The 25,429-nt window shown below is 39.4% G+C and overlaps 1 protein-coding gene across 2 annotated transcripts; it reads right to left on the bottom strand.

Annotated features, from left to right (window-relative positions):
- Positions 1-736: 736 nt before the first annotated feature.
- igfbp5b (insulin-like growth factor binding protein 5b) lies at positions 737-18,686 on the bottom strand. Of its 2 annotated transcripts, none has more exons than XM_065252278.2 (4): positions 17,714-18,686; positions 7,195-7,319; positions 6,987-7,106; positions 737-4,529 (listed from the first exon to the last, which is right to left on the bottom strand). In XM_065252278.2, exons 1-4 carry the CDS (start codon positions 18,039-18,041, stop codon positions 4,395-4,397), a joined length of 708 nt encoding a protein of 235 aa, XP_065108350.1. In that variant the 5' UTR covers positions 18,042-18,686; the 3' UTR covers positions 737-4,394. The 2 variants fall into 2 exon arrangements, with proteins under 2 accessions (XP_065108350.1, XP_065108348.1); XM_065252276.1 differs by having other exon boundaries at positions 7,195-7,406; positions 17,714-18,673.
- Positions 18,687-25,429: the final 6,743 nt, after the last annotated feature.

Here is a 25,429-nt window from a genome sequence, read left to right as displayed (position 1 = left end):
TTTTGATTTGTATTTTAATGTTTTTTAACAAATGTGTGTACTTCCATGTACTGCATTACATTCAAAAGGAATGAGTCGCAATTATGTTTGTGGTGACAATATAAGGTCCCGAATGTTATCGAAAAAGCTTATTTTTAATCCTCATGTATGGCCACTTATAAGCAATGCATTTTGAATAGTATCAGTATGTCACCCTGGACCACAAAACCAGTTGCATGGGTATATTTGGAGCAATCGCCAACAATACATTGTATGGGTAAAAATTATAGATTTTTTTATGCGAAAGATCATGTGCCATAAAGTTTTTTTCTACCGTAAATATACAAAAAAATATATATTTATTGTTAGTAATATGTGTTGCTAAGGACTCCAGATTTTCAGCTAGTTGTATCTCGGCCAAATATTGTCCTATCCTAACAATTCATACATCAATGGAAAGCTTATTTCTTCATAGAAGATTCATCAAACATTGACATTATGACTGGTTTTGTGGTCCAGGGTCACATATTATGAATAATGATTCTTGTTTCTAATTTAATAGTAATTGTTAATGCTGTTTTATCAAGATTTCGTTTTGTGCTGTGTAATGTGACAGTGTGTGTTTGCTTTATATCTGCATGCAAAAAGTGCTGGATATTAATTTAATGGCATGACATGTGATAATACAAATATCTTCAAGTTGTTCTCATAAACAAGAACAAATATCAGTCATTACGAATAAATTTATTGCACAAGCTTAAATGAATACATAACTTTATTTAAATAAATGCTTTGTCATAACAAAAAACAGACAAAGGTTAAAAGAGTACATAAATTACAAGTTGAATAAATATTACACAGTGATATTCACTTTTTCATAATTTGAGCTTTTTTTTCATTTTTTCCCCATTTTATTGGGTTTTATCAAGAGTTCCAAATGCTGAACATTTTAGAGTCCTCCAGCCACTATTGAGTCTTTTCACATGCCGGTTTATGCCACATTTAGATGGTCAATCATCAAGTCTTATCTCATCCATAAAAAACATTAAGCAAGAAGAAAAAAAACTGTTATGCATTCAGAGAAGAAAGATAAACTGTCATTAACTACTGTAGTGTAGGCTATGAATGCTGTCTACCCAAGTCATGTACGAAAATCGGAATCTGATGAAAGCAGATTGCACACAAGCAACAGGTTGCAAGTCGTATACATCTTATTACAAATCAGGACGGATTCAAATCACAGTTTTCGTTCACATTCTCACATCTGACACCCACCACCTGGGGAAACGTTTTCAGCCATAGCGCATCGTCTTGAAACGTTCAGTGCTTGACAAAAGCACTTCAATATGGACTCCTGACACCTTTTAAACCGTTTCAGCCGTCGAGTGGCCTGTGTCATGGATAAGTTACCGTGGGTCCCCCGTTTGCCGTGCGACCCTGCTCATCAGATTCCGACAACTCCGGTTGTCCGTCTAAGCAATCTACTGTGATTTGTAATGATGTGTTGTGATAGTGAAGCCCTGCACGAGATCACCGCTTAAGGCCTTCACCTTCTCTCCTGCTCCCCGGATATCACTGAGACTTAAAGTGTATTAAAGGAGTAGTGCACCCTAAAATAAAAACTTTGTTGTAACTCAACATCATGTCGTTCCAAACTCACGTGACTCCTGTTTTTGTTTCGTGGAACAAAAATTTTAAATGCATTTACTACGAAAGGGGACGGATGTAAAAAAATTGGTCTTACTGACCACTTTTACAGTGCTCGTATGTTTTTTTGTGTTTGACACCCTCTCACGTGAAGAATGGTTTGAAACGACACAAGTTGTTGAGTGCAAAATGTTCATTTTTGGGTGAGTGTTCCTTTAAGAGTATATGGAGAATAGACTGTGACTGGTATTACTGGTTTACCCACTAAATGATGATGTGGGTTTCAGGCTTGGGCTGCGAAGCCCCTGTCAAAGGTACTCGGGCAGGCCCGCTCCTGCTTTTATACCCGAACTGAGATTCACTTTCCTTTTTAAAGAGACGGCACTAAACGTGTGGCAGTAAACAAATTAAGTGCAAGCTGCTTGTTTAAATGGGGAGGGGGCTTCAACGTGGATCAGGATAATGCTGTCTACTGATTTTGCCCTCTGGTGCCAGACACCCGTAAGGCTATATGTGCAATAACAGAGGCGACTTGGCCTCTTCGACGTACTCTACAAACCTGCAAAACCCTGACCTCTCTTTCTTGCTACCTTCGAATTGAGAGCCGATCGTCATTCACTATTCATTTTATCACATGCCACGGATACATGCTTTATTATTATGCAAAAAAACTATGGGCAGGCCCACACAAAATCTGCACACGGATCTGTCGCCGACTAATATATCATTTAAACATGGTTAAATATATTTTATAAGACCAAGTCTGCAGGTTAAGTTTGGGCCTGGTTCTGGGTGATACGAATGGTATTGACTATTTTATGGCCCCCTCCCAGCTGTTAAAACGACGATCATTCGGGCCCTGAAATCAAATCCGGACTGACCCGTCGTGGCAGGCGATGGCTTCGCTCGTTCACCAAGAGCTAACCGGTAAGTTTCCCTGCTTTGATTGAAATAAGTCACTGAAAATACTCTCGTGAGATATATGACACACGTTTGCAGTCTTTGTCGAAGCAAACGTCAGCTTATATTCTTGAAGAGAAATAACATGAAATGAGCTAGCACTTGCTGGAGCTGGTCGTGACCAAACTCTCCCCCTATCTTAGCCTAACCCCAGGGAGTGATATTCGATAGCTGCTTAACATACAATGCAATCGTTTTGATTATTTTTTAAATCTGCTTCTATATTTGAACGCAATTGAGGTCCTTCGTCAATACAGAAAGGTTCGCCCTGTGTTTGTCCCCTTGGCTATTGTGTAACATTCACGTCACCATTCAAATGTATTTGCATGCAGAAAAGGCACTGAGACTCGTGCGCAGAAACTCCCGTAAAATGATGCGGTACATGTAAGTCTAACTTCTGGCTGCACCGTGCCTCTTACGTAATAGCATCGATGAGAAATGACAAATAACAACTGAAATGTCCAGTCACTGTGCCCGAATAACCAAAACGGCTATTACTGATTGGTGAACAGTCAGAGTGGGTGGAGCTTAAAAAGTGGTCAGACCTGCATTCAAATGACCGAGTTCTGGAACTATGCAAATTGACGATATGCTAAAATACACAACTCCTCTCCTAGCTAGGCACCCGGTTGTTGTGGTTGTTTAGGATAACATGGTAAACAAAACAAAAACAAAAGAACGAAACACATTCAAGATCCTAAAAGTAATATTACACCATTTCAGTGAAACCACATAGTCTATGGCTCAAATATGGACTGTCAATACCTCAAAACGCATAATTAAAAGTTAAAACATTAGAAAAATAATCATTACAAAGAAAGAAACTCAAACACAAGTTCAAACCTAAATGCTGGATGTGTTTAGGGGTTACGACATCTGCCCGAATATCAAGACAGATACCGTAATGTCTGAAATTGTGAAAAACATTCCCGAGTGGCCTTTTCTTCTTTTTTTCTAGACACCAATGAGATTTCACACCGGTCTCCTAAATAAAAAGGAGATGTCGGTCAGCTGACCCGTGTAAATGTGCATGGATGCATCTGTTTACATAGGCACGGTTGGCGTGTTAGGTAAGCTCTACACAGTCAAAAAGTCACTAAAACAGATTTGTCTAATGGGGGGTCACTGTGTTCTGGGACGGACGTGTCACAAAAAGGCATTGTTTGTCGCTGTATTTTAGTTCACACACTTGTATGCACATGCTTACACACGCATACACTGAATCTGGTGAAGTTACACATTTCCAAGCAGGTTTTTCCATTGAATAAGTGCTTTGACAGGACCAAAACAAAACAAAAAAATTTTAAACAGATAGAGATGGCATTAACAACAGATCTCTACCCTATGCGATTTATCTTTTTTGGAAAGCAAACAAAGAATTGTGTTTTACTTCCTGCTATCTATTTCATACCTTGACAGCAAAAGAGACCAAGATAGCCCTGTTAATGTTTAACATGCCATATATCTTCTTTTTTTTTAAAGTGTTTTTTGTTTTATGTTAACTTTAAACAAAACAGTATGGTGCTGAACACCCAGCTTTTATAAAAATATATAATTGTACGTATATATTTTTAACCATTTTTGCTGGGAACCATTTCTCCTCCGATTGGCTGAGTCCAGTGATTTAAAGACGAGCGCTCAGTCAAAACGATTCCCGTGGTTTATTTGACCATGTTTTTCGTATTTTTAATAGTTGCTCCATTATTTCGTTTCGTTTCGCATCAAAATCTCAAAGTGACTGGCGGGTGGATTGGTAGACAGGAAAAGGAGGTGGGCCCTAGGTCTGGTGATCAGGGTGGCTTGAATTCTCACTCGTTGTTGTTACTGTTCTCCAGATCTTTGCACTGGATGTTGCCGCCGCTGTAGTCGGTGCCGGGCAGCTGCACTCCGTATTTGTCCACGCACCAGCAGATGCCTCGTTTCCGGCCGCGGGATGGTTTGCACTGCAGGGTGAGGAAAACAAAAGGGTCAGATTGCTATTTCCAGCAATAAGTTAACACCCAACTTACTTGGGAACTAATGCTGGGTGGTGTGATGGCATATACTCTGCAATTTCTGTTGGGTGTTTTTTTTAGTTAACACTAAGAGAATGGGCACTTGATTATAATATAAAGGTTCTCAAGCATTAAAGGATTAGTCAATTTTCTTAAAAAAAAAAAAAAAAAATCCAGATAATTTACTCACCACTATGTCATCCAAAATGTTGATGTCTTTCTTTGTTCAGTCGAGAAGAAAGTATGTTTTTTGAGGAAAACATGTTAATGGACTTTAATGGACACCAACAAGTAACAGTTTTAATGCAGTTTAAAATTGCAGTTTCAACGGAGTTTCAAAGGACTCTAAATGATCCCAAACGAGGCATAAGGGTCTTATCTAGCGAAACGATTGTCATTTTTTACAAGAAAAAATGCACTTTTAAACCACAACTGTCTCCGGTCTTGGTACGCGCCAGCGCGACCTCACGCAATTGCGTAATGCCGTGGAAAGGTCACGTGTTACATATATAGAATGCACATTTGCGGACCATTTTAAACAATAAACGGACACAAAGACATTAATTAGTATCATTCGACATACAACAACGTAGGAACGGTCCTTTTTCTCCACACTTGTAAACATTGGGGCGTAGTTTCACATACATCATCCGTGACCTCTTGACGTGATGACGTATTGCGTGAGGTCGCGCTGGTGCGTCACATGACCGGAGATAGACGAGAAGTTGTGGTTTAAAAGTGCAAAAATCACAATTGTTTCGCTAGATAAGACCCTTATGCCTCGTTTGGGATCATTTAGAGTCCTTTGAAACTGCAATTTTAAACTGCATTAAAACTGTTAAGTGTTGGGGTCCATTAAAGTCCATTAAAATGAGAAAAATCCTGGAATGTTTTCCTCAAAAAAACATAATTTCTTCTCGACTGAACAAAGAAAGACATCAACATTTAGGATGACATGGTGGTGAGTAAATTATCTGGACTTTTTTTTAAAGAAAATGGACTAATACTTTTATATCATCTATTTCGCAATACAGCTCCTTCAATCGTGGTTGCATCTAAAATTCTGATACCACACTAAAACATGATATGTAATGAAAATAGCATAAATATAATGGTGCATAAATAGTTTTGTTGTCGTTAAGTTCAAATGCAAAACGAAGAAAAAACATTTGAGATTCTGCACTATTTCTGGGTTGTTTACAAAATGTATGCAAATTGTGACCGTGTTAGATCCTTTGTACAAAAGGTCAGATTTTCTTTCTTTCATTGAAGCATACAAGATGTTCTTTGGAACGTGCTCAAATCATGCTGGGATAACATGGATCAGCGAGTTTTGCAAAACTTCCCATGCCAGCTCAAATGCATGCTGTTACTATAGCAAAAGGGGACATACCAAAAACTGAGTTTGTTAAAAAAAACTTAAATAATTTTGTTAACAATGCAATGCAACAAAAATGTTGCATCAAAAAACCTTTTAGTAGTGGTCTCAGACTTTAAGAACCTGTTGTACTTGTATTACTGTTTATTTATTAACTTCTTGTTATATAATATGAAGCTGTTTTTGACCTGATGCCATATTTGTGACCCTGATCTTATGTAGCATGGGTATATTTGTAGCAACAGCCAACAATACATTGTTTGGGTCAAAATGATCAATTTTTCTTTTATGCCAAAAATCATTAGGATATTATGTAAAGATCATGTGCCATGAAGATTTTTTGTACATTTCCTACCGTAAAAATATCAAAACCTATTTTTGTGAGTGGATGAAGGTGCTAAGGACTTTATTTGGACAAATTTAAAGCCAATTTTCTCAATATTTAGATTTTTTGCACCCTCAGATATCTGGGAAATACTGCCCTATCCTAACAAACATCATACATCAACAGAAAGCTATTTATTTACCTTTTAGATGATGTATAAATCTCAAATGTAAAAAAAATTGACCCTAATGACTGAATTTGTGGTCCACGTTCATATTTATTATGAATAATCATATTATCTGTTTATTTAAGTTAAATAATGAAATGAGATGAAATATCTTGAAATAGGCTTTATGCCCAGCTGCACTACTTCCTGAACTTCAGCCAGCTCCTTGTTTCCTGTCTTCCATTATTGGACAAACTGATTAATCCAGGTGTGTCTGATTATTGTTGTTGTGACTACTGAGGTCAGGCACACCTCGATTAATCAGTTTGTCCAATAATGGCAGACAGGAAACAAGGAGCTGGCTGAAGTTCAGGAAGTAGTGCAGCTGGGCATAAAGCCTATTCCGTGTTTTCATTTAATGGTCTACCTCATTGTTTTTTAATATATAAAGCATGTTATTATAGCTATCCAGCACAGATAACTATATTATGATGATGTATACTATTAAAGTATTAAGTATATTATTTTTAATCTTACCTGCTTACGCTTAAAGAAACCTTTTCTGTCACAGTTGGGAAGGTACAGGGAAAGAGCCATGACGCGAGATGTGTCTTTCATGCCCTGAATGATTCCATCCAGCTTCCTCCTGCAGGGACCCTGTCAAACAAACACACGAGACGTTACATCATCATCTCACCGGTTAACCATCCCTACTGTTTAACAACCACTGTAATGCATAACTTACAAATTCTGGCTCGTGCTTGTCCATGGGAAGAGGCGAGTAATCCGTGTGCCCAAAAATGCGAAGCTTCTCCTGCAGTTTCTTCCTGTTATTGCGCACGGCATCTTGTTTCTTCCTGCTCATCACGTCTGGTTTGGGGTAAAGGGGAATTTTAGGAAGCTGGTCTTCAGTTGTTTCTGGTTTAACAGTATCATCATGTTCAATAGACTCACGATCTAGACGACACAAAGAGAATCAAACAAGCACTATTAACTAAATATGTAATTAATAAATTCCGGTTTTATAACTACATTTTATAGGTGATTTTTGTTTAACGGTGTTGTGTGTGGATATCAGAGCATTGCCATGCTGTTGCGCAATAGCGGATCTTAACTGCTTTTCCAAGGGGCGCAAATTCAAAATATGTCTTTGTTGCCAACCATGTGAATTGCGTGTTTTGTCAAAATAAATGCCTGCTGCACACGTGTCAAAACCATTTATAAGACACTCACTTAACAGTAAACTCTGATTACGCATGAGATTAAGCGAGTATCTGGCAAACGCGAGCGTCTCTTTTATCATAAACTCTTTAGATGCGTCTGCAGCAGACACTTATTTTGACAAGACACGTGATGCACTCGACACGCAGAACACATATTTTGAAATTACGAACCACACACATGACGGGCTACATACATGGTGTGACGAACTTCGCATCGAGTGCCCTCAAAAAAAGAAGTCACCGGCCGCCACTGCTGTTGCTTTGGTGCTCTTACATTTTTAGTACGTCGCTATGCGGTTGCTAGGTGGGTGATTTCTGTAAAAAGTGGCTCTATTTCGGTCTGTAGCTATAATTCGGGTTCCTCTTTTTTTCTGTCCATCAGGTGAAAATGATTGACTTTTATTATGTAATAGCCACACGTTTACATCTAAAGATCCATTTCACAGCTGACATGTTTTAAACAGACTGTAAATTTTGATTTATGAATTCAGAACGATCTTCAGGTCAGAGATATGCTGTCTTCCTGTTTGCTAATGAGAATCTGAAGAGTTAACCAAACGAAAGCAACTGTTTTGACACCAAATATCTTCAATGCATTTGTTTACAAAAGGGGGGTGTCAACAGGTGATGACATCCCCCATCCAATTTATCTCACTTTTACAAGTGTCCATACTTGAAATCGTATGCCTACTTCACTAAACCAATACCAAATAAACATCTCATTGCCAATCCGACCACTACACCAATATCTAAGACTTAATGTTGATCTTTGGTGAGAATTTTATCACTGTTTCTTAGCGTTTTGTGTACATAGTTAATACTTTTACTTTGAACACACCAGCCTTTGTATCTGATTTTACAACTGAATTTTCTTTCCCTAAAAGAGAACTTGCAAGACAACAGGGTTTTGTAGGGTGAACAAAAAACACCTTTCAAGGGATCTTTAACAGCTGAAAGCCATACTTGAGGACTTTGAATCAGAATAACCATAACACCATGGTGACCGCAAGCTCTTGACCCACAAGTATCTAAGACTGAGTAGTAACTGTCACCATGTGTTTAGGGCAAATGCAGAGATATTGCAGAACAAACTACATATGCTTAAAGCAAAGCAGGACTCATGGCTCTAACGGTAACTAGCTGTTCCACTATATGTCCTCAAATACTCAAAGTCGAAAACTGTTGGACAAGTTTGAAAATAACTACTGTGGAGGTAGAAGCCAGATATAGTATGTCCAGAAAAGAAACAGAAGATGATAGTAATAACTTGCTAAATGATGCGATGTATGAAATGCAATATAGTAATGCTTTAAGTTTAAAATATATTTAGAGGGGTCATATCATGACATTCTGACTATTTCCATGTTTAAGTGCTTGATTGGGTCCCTGGTGCTTTAATTAACCTAGAAAATGTGAAAAAAAACAACCCGGTAACTTAGTTTTGGTACACCATTCAGTTATTCAGATTTTGCTAGTTTTGTGACGTAGTTGGGAGTCTTATTACAATAATACCACCCCTTAATCTGCACTATCCAACCACGGCACTGTCATTTAATGCAGAGAGTGAAAAAATTATTGACAGCACAATTGAGTTTCGATTCAACAAACCACCATCATGGTGATCAGTGTTTGCATTTCATCAGCTCATTTGCATTTTAAAGGACACACCCAAAAACGATAAATTTTTGTTCACACCTACAAAGTGGCAATTTTAACACGCTATAATTAATTATCTGTGGGGTATTTTGAGCTAAAACTTCACATACGCACTCCAGGGTTATTATAGTTTTTAAAAAAAATATTAGTTTTTATTTTTATTTCGTTTTGTAATGTGTTATTTTATTTCAGTTTAGTTTTAGTTATTTTTAGTGGTGCATAAATAGTTTTGATTTCGTTTCTATTTTTCAAAAATCATTATTTTAGTTTTTATTTAGTTTTAGTATAGTTTTAGTCTTTAGCATAATATCATGGTTGTGTACATACACCTTGCCAAATCTGGAAATGTTGAAAATACGATGAGAATAAGAGGATTTAAAAAAAGTTTTGTTTATTTAGTACTATCAATCAAAGGCCGGGACAAATACCACACCAACCAACACTCTAAATTCTGTTGTGTTATTTGGGTAAATATAATATACATGTATAAATATACATGTTTGGTTATAAATAATCATATGCTGGGTTGTTAACACAAACATGAGTTAAAACAACCCAGCATTGCATTGAAACAATCATGCATATGTTTATTTCAGCACAGTAAATTTATTTCAGCACATCTTACTTGTACAAACTTATGTCTGTGCACAACAACTGAAAATCAATGCAAAGTTTAATGTTCTGCCTATGAGTGTCCATTTCTGTACCAGAAGAGATCGCTGTACTAACATAAAATGCTTATTTGTTGACTAAATATTAATATATAATATTATTTGTTGATTATCCGCAAAGGCATATAATAGTTTCAGATTAGTTAAGCGGACATTCTGTATCATAGCAACCAAAAAGCGTCAGCTAACACTGCCAAGCAAGTGGTTGGTGTTAGCGTTTTCAGCCATATTTAACATTTTAATGCTTCCGTGTAGAGATAATTAAGCCTTTTTCAGTCATTGTAATGGTTTGCCAGCAGAAACAAATTGTCTTACTAAACTAGCCGTTAGCAACAAGATGATGTTTTCTGAACCGAACATCACGTGACGCTGCTGTGCAGGTCAGGAGTTCTAATAGACTGCCACCTATTGGTCATTAATGATTCAGCAACGTCTGCTCATTTGCTTATGATCCGGTAATATGGGTGACTCCGTGTTCAACTGCTGATCCAATAACATTTAAAAAACGAAAACGCAAGTTTTGTTTTCCTAAATTTTAGTTAGTTTTAGTTAGTTTTACAGGTCCACATTATAGTTATAGTTTAGTTTTAGTTTTTTTTAGAAACCTTCGTTTTTATTTTATTTCAGTTAACGAAAATGTTTTTTCACTAATAGTTTCAGTTTTCGTGATAGTTTTCGTTTACGATAATAACCCTGACGCACTCTGAGGACACTAAAGACTTATTTTACATCTTTAAAAAAATCTGATAATATGACCCCTTTAAAAGCTAAAAATTATATAAATACCTTTCATGTTTGATATTCTTTCTAGAAAAAGTAAGCATCACTATTTCTCTCTGTCTCGACAGTCTCTCTGCTATCTGCATCGACCTAAAACTTTGACTATACAGAACTTTTTAAGTATTCTCATATTGTATGGTTTTGGTAATATGCATATTTCCGATATTGCGGTGAAAAATTATGAACAATATATCTTGCGGCCCTGATAGATCGATAGATTAATAATTGGTGTCTGTTATCTCTTGCCTTATCGCATTGCGGTTGTTAAACTATAGTACTTTTCACACAGCGATTACAGAAAATATACAGAAAATGCGTCCGGGATTTGTCTGGGATTGTTTGATTTTGGTTCATTTACACTGCCAATAATTTTACGGAATCTGCATGCATTCACACACATGCCGTAACGATCCCATAAAGACACGGGACATGAGTATTTAAAGTCCTGCACTTGGTAGTTTTTTTCCGCAGCGTCTGAAATTTGCTCATAATTTCTCGTCATGAATGTTAATCTTTATTTAATTCCCCCGTGTCAAAGAGCTGGACGATAACTTCTTTTTGCGATGACATGCACGTCCTCACTACGCACACCCTTCACACAGAATGCATTCTGTAAATGTTACGTCAATGCATCTTGGTCCTCTTTACGGGAGCGATCCCAGAACATTTACGGAACGTGTTTGTGTTCACACAGAACCCTCTCTGCCAATTTTACGGAAATTTTCTGGGACCATCTTTCTGTGTGAATTAGGTTTATATGTCATTGCTTTATTGCTTAAAGGAACACTCCACTTTTTTTTCAGCTCCCCTAGGGTTTTGAAATCCATTTAGCCGATCTCCGGGTCTGGCGGTACCACTTTTAGCATAACTTAGCATAATCCATTGAATCCGATTAGACTATTAGCATCGCGCTAAAAAATAACCAAAGAGTTTCGATATTTTTCCTATTTAAAACTTCTGTAGTTACATCGTGTACTAAGACCGACGGAAAATTAAATGTTGCGATTTTCCAATATGGCTAGGAACTATACTCTCATTCCAGCATAATAATCAAGGGCTTTGCTGCCATAACATGGCTGCAGGAGGAGCAATGATATTACGCAGTGCCCGAAAATAGACCTCTGTTTAAAATTACCAAGGGGACTATTTTCGCTGCTTAATATCATTGCGCCTCATGCAGCCATGTTACAGCAGCAAACTCCTTGATTATTACACCAGAATGAGAGTATAGTTCCTAGCCATATCGGCCTAAAAAAATCACAACTTTTAATTTTCCATCGGCCTAAGTACACGATGTAACTACAGAAGAGTTGAGTTTTAAAATAGGGAAAATATCAAAACTCTTTGGTTATTTTTGAGCGTGATGCTAATGGTCTAATCAGATTCAATGGATTATGCTAAGCTATGCTAAAAGTGGTACCGCCAGACCCGGAGATCAGCTGAATGGATTTCAAACAGTAAAAAATAAATGTTTAACTTTAGGGGAGCTGGAAAATGAGCATATTTTCAAAAAAAGTAGAGTGTCCCAGGGATACTTCACCCAAAAATGAAATTCTGTCATCGTTTACTCACCCTCATGTTGTTACAAACCTGCATTAAATTCTTTGTTCTGCTTACCACAAAGGAAGATATGTTGAGCAATGTTTTAAGCACCACTGACATCCATAGTAGTATTTTTCCTACTATGTGAGTCAATGGTGCTTCTATTTTCTGCTTGATTACGAATATCTTCCTTTTTGTTTAGCAGAACATAGAAATATATACAGGCTTGTTACAACATGAGGGTGAGTTAACTATAACACAATTTTCATTTTTGGTTGAACTATCCCTTTAATATCTGCAGAACATTATACAGAACAGAAATAGACATACAGAGTAGTCCCTGTATGTCTATTCCTGTGGATCCAGCCAAGGGGGCATTATCAGACAGACGAGGCAGCCAGCAGAAATGATTGAGATAGTTGCCCCCAAAGTTCCCTTGAGTCCCAGTGCTTCACATTGCTGTGGTGGACTGGGCCAGAGTGTCCTAGGCTGGCTGGTGGTGAAAGACTCTGTCTGACCTAGAGACACACGGGGCGGGCGCCCGATCATTACAGGAATCGCTTTCCTGACTTCTGAGGTTACAATCAGAGCATGGGCTGTCTCTTTGAAATCAATCCGGCAACCCATGACTTGGCAGACTGAAATTTCTGTACAGGTTTCTTAGCACATTTGGGCTCCAGAAGCAACTGAATTTGAGATCTTGTAGGGCTTAAGGGATGTGCAAAACTACATATTTTCCAAACTAATCAGGCCCAATGAAGCCCTGTATAATTAGACTGGTTTCGGGTTCACCTGAAGCCGATCCGGGTCGCGTTACTTGGACTTGGACAGTTCTTGTGTTCGGAAAGAGCAAGATGGCCAACCCTTTTTTTCTCAGAAATGTGCATGTGAAAATTGTAACCAAAAGTGCTGATGATTCTATAGACTCTTGGCGTGAGGATGTTAATATTGTATGATAAGGTATGATGAGGGTTTCATGCATTGTGCACATGACTCAAATATACATAGTTTACCTTAAACCTAGTTTCTGAAAACCACTTCTCCATGGCACAGTTTTCCCAGTAAAGACCAGAATCAGTTTTTCCTTGCTCCTGATTCCCAGCTTGTAAAGGTTTAGTTGGTCTGTGCTGACAAAGTGCCAAGATGTTGGAGTCTTCCCAGTCCAGACGTACAGTATCATGTGTGGCTGTCTTTCTTTCTGGGCTTGCAAAACTTTTCATTAAGATAGAGGGATCTGAGCCTGGCCAAAGGAGATGCATCCGATAGGGTTCTGTTTAATAATTCACATGTGCGCTGGCCAATTATACTTCATGAATATCCAAGTTTTTTACAGCTCGATGAAAGCAAGCCCACTTTTCGGGTTGCGTTGTCTGGCGTAACTGAATTTTCTGCCAAACAAGCTGACGAATGCAAGTACAAGGTGCTTGTGAAAGCACCCAGCGAATGTAACGTCTTATTGAATTATTAGTAACAGTTAGGTTCTTGAGATCGCTATCTCACTATTGTTATAAATTCAGACCAACTCCCTTTTGAAAGTCAGGCAAGTCTTTGTCTCGGCCTTCATTGCTCTGTTTGTGTCACAGACCAACCATGGCATCCCTGGCTAGATTCCACTGCTAAATATTTAAAGCCTGGACTCGGTCCACGCACTGTGTTGGGCCAACGCAGCAAGCAGTACATTAGTCAAAGTGCCAGAAAAAGACGTGCCCTTTTATACGAATCCACAAAATAATGACCTTGCAGGACTTCAGGACTGTTCATTAACGTTAATATTGAATTTTTTTTTGCAAATTACGCAATAACGTTATAAGAGCTGCGCACTTTGTGCACTGGCCTAGAAGTTTCCATGCAGTGCTATCAGTTACGTCCAACAAGACACAAGCCACATAACTTGCTAGTCTCCTATAATTCAAGACAAAGCAAACTTATCACACCTGTCAATGGCTGTCAGGCTCAAAAAACATGTGTGCGACTCTCCATCACCCGGTCGTGTCTTGTGTCATCGAACGGAGAAACATGAACTCTACAGGTGTTTCTTCATGAATAGATCACTCATGGATTAGTTCAGACAAAGACAAGACAGCGACCCATCTTTCCACCATGAGAATCAAAGGAACAACATTCCTCATCTACATGGTTAACTTTCTGTATCTAAGATATTAAGATATTGAGACTCCATGTGCAACTCCAAAGTGATCATTTGGATATATAATCACATCGGTACCATTTTGGTTGGCCCTCATCAAGTTACTATAAATAATCATGACAGTAACTTTTTATTTGTATTTAAGTATTTCATTCACATGATTATCTAAAAATAGACATTGCCACATGTTTAATCTTTCACCAAACTTAAATGTATCATGATATAGCATTACCGCGACATACAATTACCCATACCACGCTATATGATTTTGGCTATACCGCCCGTCCCTCATACTAAGTAGTTCTGATACGCCTTAAGGGCGTGTTCTTTTTTACCTATACCGTTAAAAACCCCAGCTATCCTACGCAAGCCAAATTTCCATCTGAGCTCTTCTAAATCCGAGCTCGTATACTCTGTATCCGCACTGCCAGGCTGCGTATTTCCCATGATCCTCAGGACAACAGCTGGATATGACAAGCTGCTTCTGAAACGTTTACAACACGACTACTGAAAAGTAACATTTTTGGCTTGTACTGCATCCTCTCCATCCCTATGAGAATCCCGCAAGAGAGCAAAACCGAGGCAGCGATTCGAAACCACATCTGAACCTTTGCTGCAGGCAAGAAATTAGGCACCTTTTGTTCTCCTTGCCTGACGAAACGTGACACTGCAGCTCCCCCTCCAACCCCCAAGAGCACACGACAAGGAGTTTCAACAGGTCGGAGTCTTCAGCCAAACCACATGGTTCAGCCCTGCTGTCTGTCTGTAACCTGTACATTTCATTTTGTGAAGTATAAGCATGCAGATTAAATCGATTGTTGGAGTGTGAGAACACTTTCTCGAATCCTTACTTCTTGGTTTGGTCAGCCAAACACATGTTTCTATTTAGTAAAGGCCCGGCCCAGGAAATACATTTTTTTGACAGAGATGAGGCTACTGTGTTGATTTTCACCCCAGCTGTTGCTCACCACCCCTCCAGGTGCCCGTGACAAATACACCCGCCAACCAACTGCAGTTAAACTTTACTGGGAGTCATTCAAGCGTGCCAAATAGGTTCCCCGCTTGCATACCTTTGCAAAGTCAGACTGGGCACTTGATATATGAGTACAGTGCACAGTACAGTAGTTTTGGATTATTTAAAACAAATATGCTGTAACCAAATGTAAAGATAACATCAAGGGCAATTGTACCCAAAGTGCTGGGTGTCGTTTTTTAAAAAAAGTGCAAGGGTGCTTTCGACTAAGTGAAGCAATCTGTATATCTTTCGATGATGCAAGTTTATGAGAGTTTGGCCTGTGGCACAAAGAGATGACAAACAAGAGCCACTGCGTTCCATTCTCTTGTAATCGTTGTTTGGTTACGAATAGTCTCTAGTGGGAAAATAAAACACATAAATCAGATTCTGAATCCTTTTGGCCTGCACAGGGGAGCTTTTTGGATTTGTACATTTTTAACATGCAATCTTTAAGAACACAGCCTAAAATTCCTTTACATGCTTGATTGGCAGGAAGCCTGTGTCACTTAATCATATCTGTTGGCAATAGTATCCGAGCTCCACACGGCACACGACATGTTTAAACAGAAAGTCTCCCTTGTAATCGTTGGCAAATGTGCAATACATGTCAATCTTAACATAAGTGGAGCATAATAATAAACCGGAGTCACCTGATAAACGCAAATACACCAAATCTTTAGGCCGGGAGCGATATGGAGGTAAGGCACCAATGCCGCACCATATTATGCACACAGCAGCTGTTAAATTTAACCAGGCAGTTTGGTGCTGGTAAGCATAAGAAATTTCTCTTTCTCTGTTTTATGTAATTGCGAAACTAAGGCATAATCTGGACGCCTAACCTCTCTCTCCCCCTTTTCTATCCATGTTTGTCCTTCCCAGCTAGTAAAACCAAGCTGAAACCAAATACCACGGTAGGCTGGAAACTGTTCCCTCTAAATTCATCTCCGTGCTTCGGCAACAGCTCTTGGCGGATCGTCTCCAAAGACGACATTCTGCTGAATCACATGTGAGAGGAGGAAAACCAGCAAGAACATCGGAGTGTAAATACTGGGACAAATAGGTTTTTGATGTGCACCTGTGCACTGGTGGGGGGGTGTTTTGTGTACACACATGGTCACGGTAAAAGCCCGCGGGCTGTGTTTCTACTTCCCCGTCTGCCACTGTTTCAAAGAATGTGTGCAGTCGTGCCGTCTTCACTATATTTGGAACAATGCGAGCAGAATCGAGCAAATTCCTCTCTCTTGCTGTTTCATGCATTGATGTTGCCTAAAGGAAGATGGGGGCTGGGAGACTTAGGCATTAAAGCTGACTATTGAAAAAAGCAGGAGAGTACTGTAATGCATTCTTGTCCCTATACCGTAACAAGTAAAGCATTGAGCTAGAAAGAGAAAAGTTGTGGGTTCGATGCCCACGGACATAAACGGATAAAAATGTATAGTTTGAATGCAGCTCATGTTGCATACATGTAAATAGACATGCATGATTACTCTTTATAGGACAAGTTACATGCAAAACCATCCAATTTGTAGGACACAGTTTATTTACCACATAGGCACACATCACTGTAACCCTTCTCCCCTCGGATTTACAGCAATCTGACCCTCAAACCCACCACTCAGAGACACGGACCTAAATTCAGACCAACGTAGAATCTGAGAATATCATTGCTGGTGTGCGTACACCTGTGCCATACACACTTCAGAAAGAGGTAAAGTGGCAATGTCAATAGCACATCAAAAAGCATTGCCAATGTAAACATAAACCAGTCATGCACTGAGCCATACTTGAAAGTCATGTATGCGTTTTGGAATCTGTTGTTGGATTGTAGTTTATCTTCAATAAACGTACATTTTATTCATTAGTCCAGCAGACGCTTTAATCCAATGCGATTTACAGTGCATTTAAATTATGCATGCTTTTTTATAAGTATGCGTTCTCTGGGAGTCGAACCATGGACTTTTACGTTGATAACGCAGTGCGTTACCAGTTAAGGTACACCAACACTCGTGATGTGTAGCACACGAAAAAAATTAAAAATATAATTTCGTTGTGCCACAAAATCGCATTACAGTTAAACCACATGCAGAAACCGCATATAACGCACGAATTGCGCATCGATGAAATTGCGCGCAGAAATACGCCAAATCGTTTTTGAGAATATCCACATTATCAAAACGCAACAATGTATAAATTATTAATAACACCAAGAGGCATCTTTCTGGTCCACTTACCGACGGGTGGGTGCGATGGTTTGTATCCTTTCTCGTTCGTGCATACTCCCTTGCCGTGCAGCAGGGCGTGAAGCGGCTTCTCTTCTCCGCTCCGCGGCAGGCAGCGCAGCCCGTGGGTGCATGTACCGGTGTAGACACCGCACGCCTGACCCTCCGCCAGAGCGCAAGTCAAGCAACAGCCGCAGCCGGGCTCCTTCACCTGCTGACAGCCCACCGGCACCGGAGGACACATAGAGAGTGCCTTCTGATCGCACGGCTCGCAAGGCACAAACGAGCCAAAACCGATGGATAACGCCGTCAGAAATGTAACCAGCACGAAAAGCATCATGTTTTTTTCTGTTCTTCAAAGTAAAAGTAATCTCAGGTGAGAAATAAACAAGGACTAAATGTGAGAGCAAACGCGTCTCCGGACGGTCATCGGAATTTTGGATGCAAATTAGAGTAACTTTGGAAAAGTCCGCATGCAAAAGTAAAAGCACAGGTCGGGATCTTTTTCAAAAAAGAGGAAAATAACAAAAACTCTTTAAAATATAGAAACAAGAATCCGTTGAGTATTGTGTATATATATATATGTTTAAAATGATACACTTGATTTAGTCTTAATAGTCCTGTGTTGCCCAGTTGATGCGCAGTTGGTCGTACTGAAATTCTGGGCTTTCTGATTCCAAAAAACACTTTCCCCTCTGGAGAAGTTTTCTGAGCCGACTGATCAACTTGAGAGCAGCGCTTGCCTTTTTAAAAACAGCCAAACCCAAACCCCTAACTATGAATAAGCCAAACAGCGGTAAAGGGAGGCGCACTTGCCAGACCCTGGCGCAGCGCCAGCGCCCCCCCCCCTCTCAGCAATAGGATCAGCCTTTTACGCCGATGAGTGATGCCAGGAGCAAAACACGACGAAAATCTTTACGAAAACGTATTTTATTTCCATGCAAAATCGAAGATATCCTCTGAGGTCTGTCGGGTACTTTGGGTAGTTAATGTTGTCTTTCTAGTGTTGCGCGTCAGAATCATCCGGTTTGACGCCTTTTTAATGCAACTCGCATTATGGAATCAACGCTATGATAGCCTACATAAGAGGAAGGCAAATAAACGCGACATGCCTTGTGAAGAATGCAAACAAAAGAACAAGATTAGAAAGGCACTGGTGACAGAAGCCATTGCATTACTGCGCAAAGAATCATCATGATTATATATGCAATGCACACAAATGAGGGAGCAGCTACTACACGTGTGTGTGCGTAAAAGCTCATCAATGCCCTCCAGAATCAAAGCCAGCTGAGGTGTGTGTTGAATAATGTGTTTTTTGCTGCATGCAAAGCGATTTTTCTCAGCCCTAATGAGCATTTCTCTGAACAGCCATGTCTTGTTTTGAGTTTAATAAGAGTGGTGTTGGTTGTCGTTTAAGAAAGGCAACCACCTGCTCAGCCTCTTCCACGACTTAAAACCAATTTTATTATAAAAAGCATTGAACTAACAGAATTTTCAATCTGATTTTTTGCTTAGTGTCCACAGAAAAGAGGCACCACATACGTTCACATGTCTGTCTTATTGGGCACAGCATGCTGCAAAATTGCATTGACACATGTACCATGTGTAAAGTTCATCACTGTGGCTAAATGAGTTGCAGACACTACGCTTTGTTGTCGCGCTTCCAAGTCATAAAGTTGCGTCTTTAAATCATCCAGTCTTTTCTGATAGGTTCCTAATGCACGCTGTCTTTCCTCTTACCCAGCTGTACAAGTGTATGCGTCTATTCCCATTGCTGCTGGATTTAGTTTACCACAAAGCATCTGACCACTAGAAGGAGCTGTTAGCAATGATAAGAGGTTTACTGAGGAATGACTGCTGGCCCACAAAAGCTGAACGTTTCATTATCACAGTGAGATTTACACAGTGCTGTAGTGTACTGTATGCGTCATGGTTCGGCGGCATATAGTTGACCGACATCAACGTCAGGAATGTACATGTTGTTTTGATGTACTACAAAGGAACTGAAACATTTGTGACCTACAGTATCACAGTACACTGCAGAGATAGATGGATATGAGCAGCTTCTTTTTCGAGGGTGCATGATGCGAGGCTCGTTACAACATGTATTTAGCCCGTCATGTCAAAATATGTGTTCGGTGCATCATGTGAACCATGTGTATCATGCGTCTTGTCAAAATAAGTGCGTGTGTGCAGCAGGCACGTTTTTGACATGATGCATAATGCACATGATTCACATGATGCAACGAATACATATTTTGAATTGACGAGCAACACACATGACACTTTGAGCACCCATTTCGCCCCTCAGAACCGAAGTCACCAGCCGCCACTGGATATGAGAAACATATTGATGTATTGTATGTTTCAGGAACTGTAGTATGTAATATGACATAACTAAATAATTTATGTTGCAATAAAATGAAAACCAAAAGCCATTTGCTTTTATTTGTGGCGCATTGGTTGCTCTTGCATGGCCTAAAATGGCTGTTTAATTAATTTCTCTTTTATAACGTCATCAAACTACCATTCTGGCTCCAAACTTGGACTGTTTTCCAGTCTTATTAGACGTCACACAGCCAGTGTGCATGGCTTGCTCTCTGCATCTTAAGCTTGGATATAAAACAAACCTAATAGGTGCATGGTGCTGAGTTACTGGAAACAAGCTGCAAATGTTATCCGCCCACTAATGAAGAGATAAACTGTTGCAAATTGAAGCGCATAGTGTTTGTGTGGACATTTCATTTCTGTGTCTAGTGATGGTGTTGTAGCAAACCACTCATGCTGTTTTCATGTATCAAATGGCATGTATTTTTTATTAATGATAAGGGGAATTTCCTGGGTTCTTTTTGGGATGGGGCATTCTTACACCCCTCAAAATAAATAAATAAATACAAATGAAACTACACATGGCCATTCATCTTGGTGTGCCCGCGAGAGCTGTTGTGCTTTCACTAACCTACCTGATCTTACAAATTTCTGTGAAATAGGCACACATAATTTTGCTCAGTTTTGCATGGCATTGTCATGTATTTTCACTATTTTACGTGCCCGTGCTACGCATTTTTTTTCCGTGTCAGTTTCACCTATTGGTTACTCAACTGTTTTTCCTATTTTTAAACAATTGTCGCTTCGGTTTGGGGTTAGATTTGCTGTTTACGATGTCACTGTAAGTATTGGTTTATACTATTTTTTCCGTATGCTTTTTAAACCATTGTCACCTAGTGGAATAGTGGAAATACGTGACAAAATGACACAAAACTGAGCAAAATAATGCAAGATTATTTCATGTTTTTTGTGAGATCAGGCTGTCGCTAACATACTCATGTTAATAAATTTCGTAATTCATAAACGGTCAGAAGTGTCCGTGAACAGTGGCGTCCGGTGACTTCTCTTCCAAAGGGTCGCAAATTCAAAATATGAGTTTGCACTGTCATGTGTGGTGCTCGTCATGTGAACCTGTGCGTCATGTGTCATGTCAAAATACGTGCCTGCTGCACACGCGTTGAAATGGTTTATGATAAACTCTGATTACACATGAGATTAAGTGAGTATCTGGCAACCATGAGCGTCTTTTTTATCATAAACCCCTTCAAAGCGTCTGCAGCAAACACGTATTTTGACATGACGCGTGATGCCTATAGGTTCAAATGACGTGCCAAACACATATTTTGACATGACGAGCCACACATGACAAGCTAAATACGTTATGAGGGGCGTCACATCACGTGCCCTCGAAAAGAAGTCACCGGCCGCCACTGTCCGTGAACTTCGCATTGTCACAATATTTGAATGGTCCAGTGGGTCACAAAGGGCAAGTTTGATATTATATTTGGATCAGTTTGGGATCCCTTTGGAGACGTCCTATTTATTATATTATTTTTCCTTTAGGTAAAGCGTATTCCTCATACTCTACACACGTGAAAGCAAATGATTCTGGCTATGCACATTGTCAGCTATGTCGGCACTTTGGAGGGTTTGAGCACAATCTCTATGTCATCTTCTGTCATGGCAGCGCAGTAGTTTCTTGCTGGTGTAACCGACTCCGGGCCTCTGTTAGCTAAACCAAGCTAGTTAAACTGTTAACCTGTTTATAGCTACCTACCTGAATAAGTTACACATACAGTTTAAAGGCGCAGGCATTTCAAAGAAACTCTATTGTTCCCTTGAGTATTTATGTTTGCTACCACCACAGTAATGCAATAAAGCAGACAATTATGTTCAACAGGACTGCACGTTTGCAATGCTTTGGCAAGCCTTGCATCTGTGTTTACTTACTTGCGTAAAGTATGTTCTGGATTTACTCTTCTGTGTGTTTAGAGCTCCAAACATTCAATAACACCCAGCCCCAGTGGAGAGCTGTGAAATGTCCTTTTTTGCTTTGATGGGTTTATGACACAGTTAAGCTTTTGCTGAGGTCTTGTGCCACAGTCGCTTTCATATTACAAGTGTTACTTGATATGTTACCCCCAACACGGTTTATAACAAATATTACGAGTGGGATGCGGTCTGCGAACATCAGTGCAGGAAATTAACGATATTCGTCACAATGCAAAAATGCCTTAATTGGTCAAATAATTGTTCGTCCTTCTGCAATGTTTCCATCTGCCTTTCATTCACTCCCCATGGACGTCCCGCTGTTTGCACAAACTAATGGTTTGAAGCACAGGACCAGAACTCAACATGTAATATGTGCTTGTGAGATTGTGTTGTAGTGTGGTGAGCCAACAAAATAAATACTCTCAGTTCAGACAGAGTGGTCAGAGACAAACAGGTTACATAAGGTTTATAATGATACACGGATGGGTTCAGTTTATTTCAGTAATCTAGAAAACAGCAGGTAAAACCACAAACCGTGAGACATGGCCGACCCTCACTGCTTTCCTCTTGCATGCTAGAGTTGCATGCTACCATAGACTATAAAAAATGGACGTATCAAAAGAAGCCAAAATACCTAAAAAATGGCCACTGATATCTGCGCCAACAGCGTTATTTGGAGCCGGAGTCGAGATGGTCCTCACTGCAGAACATGAGATCTAGGGGGCGGGGTTGGATCTAGATCCAACTCCTCCCACTTTATATACTTTGTTCTGCCAAATGAACCAGTATATTTACGTTGTTGCAGCCCGCAATTAATGCATCCTGTGGTCGCCAACGTTTTAGAAAGTGATGAAGAATAACTTAATTAAGTTACGACTCAATGCCGAAATGGTATTGCAACAACATGTGTATGACGTGTCTTGTGGTAAAACTGCCGACCAATCAAAATGCAAAGAGAAGCGATCTCTGGATTTGTGTCCAGCTCCGCCCCTGGATCTGGATCCAACCCCGCCCCCTGGATGTCGTGTTCTGCAGTGAGGCTGCAGCAGTAGTGGTCAGGAGGTGGAGCCTCGGTATCAAGGCCCCGCCCACTTTCCTGTTTGACTATCACACAATTAAAGTGTATTGAAAGTGTACCTTGATTTTTAAGTTTGGCTCACGTCCCATTTGTTTACACCGAGAGGGCGGAGCTTATGGCCTATACCACAGCCAGCCAATAGGGGGCGAACGAAATGTTTTTGCTTCACTTTTCAAGATGTGTGTGGCACGCCGACATACTACTATTATTATTGTCTCTGGATTTAGCAACTTTACACAACTTGAGATCTGTATGCATTGCATGTGGCCTATACTGCCCAACAGATGAAAGTGCCAATGTAGTCAGAATGCAAACACGACGTGATGTAATGACGTAATGTAGAGACATTTAGCGACTTTCCAAGAAGGCTTCAGCTACTTTCCATTGAAAATACTGTAGGTGGTTACACTGATCATTATGCTCTTGCATTTACTGTAGTATTTTATGGTACATCCTTTTTTTGTACATTTTTTTAAAATCTTGTGACAGTTTTGTCAAATAGTGAGTCAGGACAGAGATGATAAGAATCACAGCTGATATTCATTTTGTTTATTATCACCCTGGACATTTTGTTTCTACATACATTTGTTTTTATACAAAGTAGCTTACAGGGAATTCAGTTCCCTGAAGATCGAAACCACGAACTTTCTGTAGCAAACACAATCCATTACCAACTGAGCTACAGAAATGCAATGTAGTGTAAAAACCACACTATGCTACACTGAATAGTGTACAAACTATACATGTATACTATATACTGCACACTCAAGTATGTATGTAAAGTATTTTACCTTCCACCACAAGAAATAAGAGAGGATTTATATAGTTTGAGTCCATATGTTTCATGATTGGGGTGTTGGTCTCAGTCCTCGGTCTTTTCGTAGTTCATCTAGTCTTAATTCCTGGGATTACATGGCTGGCCTTTTGCATGAAAGAATGAATGAGGCTATTGGACGCCTTAAACTTACACATCTAATTCCTTTCTAAAGCTGTTTAGCTGTCTCTCTCTCTCTATCTCTCTCTCTCTCTCTCTCTCTCTCTCCATTCCTCTCAAGTCAGTTTGTCAGTTTCTTCTTTTTAATTTCAAAGTAGGGGTGACACAAACTAACGCTGGGTTAATTGTAACACGGCTACTTTACATATTTATACAGGACCGAGCAATCTGTAGTTTGGTCTTTTTCTCCTAATGTCAGAAGATGATCTCCTGTGATTTTGTGAAAAGTTTTGATGTGTATTAATTAAGATATTGAACAAAGAGGGGCGGTTTCCCGGAACGGGATTAGACTAGTCCTAGACTAAAATAAATGTAAGAGCTGTCCAAACTGAAAACAACTTGCACTGACATATCTTTAAATACATCCATGCCCTTTGTTTTGCCTAAATGCACGCAGTATTATTTTTAGTAAGGTGTGTTTGTAAAAACTAGTTATATTTCCTAAATAAACTAAGGCATAGTCCTGTCTTAAAGGCATTCTAACCGAATTCACGCGTTTTAGACCATAAAATTTTTTTTGTTACATACAGCAAACATCTCCTCACTATCTGCTGGCTGCCTGTCCGCTGATCAAACTGTAAAAAAACGTGATCTGTAGACAGCCCAGGCTCCACAAACTACAATAAAAACACAGTGGCCAAACCTAGCACCACGAAACAAAACAAAGTGTTCCAGCCAATAAATGACAAGAAGGATTTGGGGGTGGGGGTTGTGTGCGTTCATGAAAGCACGGAAGGGAGGGGGGGTTAGCTACACTCCGTTTGTTTGAAAACAGTTCAAACATCAACAAAAAGTGACGTCTCACAGATTCGCTTAGAGCGCCTTTAAGCTAATCTTTGTCCAGGAAACATGTTTTGGAGGCATGGAAGTAAATTCCTCTATTTTATGTAAGTCAAGAAATCCAACCTTGTATTATTATAATCACTCAGTCTTGTTACCTAAAACATAACACCATTTTGAAACATTTCAGCAACTCCTAGTAACTGATAGATGGGATTGAAATCATTTTACACAGCGGGGTTAGTTGTCACCGTGTTACAATTACGCTTCAGGTATACAATGATAATGAAATGAAAACAATGTAAATACTATTAATCAAAATGATAACTGTTAATACAATATCAGTGGAAATAACTCACAATTATGATTTTTTTTGTCTTAATTGTGCGGACATTTAAAAAAATCTATTTATATGCATTAATGCATAAAACAAGAATGGTTAGATGAAGGATGATGGATGGATGAATGTGTGGATATCTATCAATTATAGGCATATATAGAAACAATGTCCACCTTTGGTATATAGACAGAATTGTATTGAAATATTTGTGTTTAA

Source organism: Paramisgurnus dabryanus, chromosome 15 (assembly GCF_030506205.2).
Source record: "Paramisgurnus dabryanus chromosome 15, PD_genome_1.1, whole genome shotgun sequence".
NCBI classification, from domain to species: domain Eukaryota; kingdom Metazoa; phylum Chordata; class Actinopteri; order Cypriniformes; family Cobitidae; genus Paramisgurnus; species Paramisgurnus dabryanus.
The sequence above is the reverse complement of the archived record's forward strand: the minus strand, read 5'-3'. Positions and strand labels throughout refer to the sequence as shown.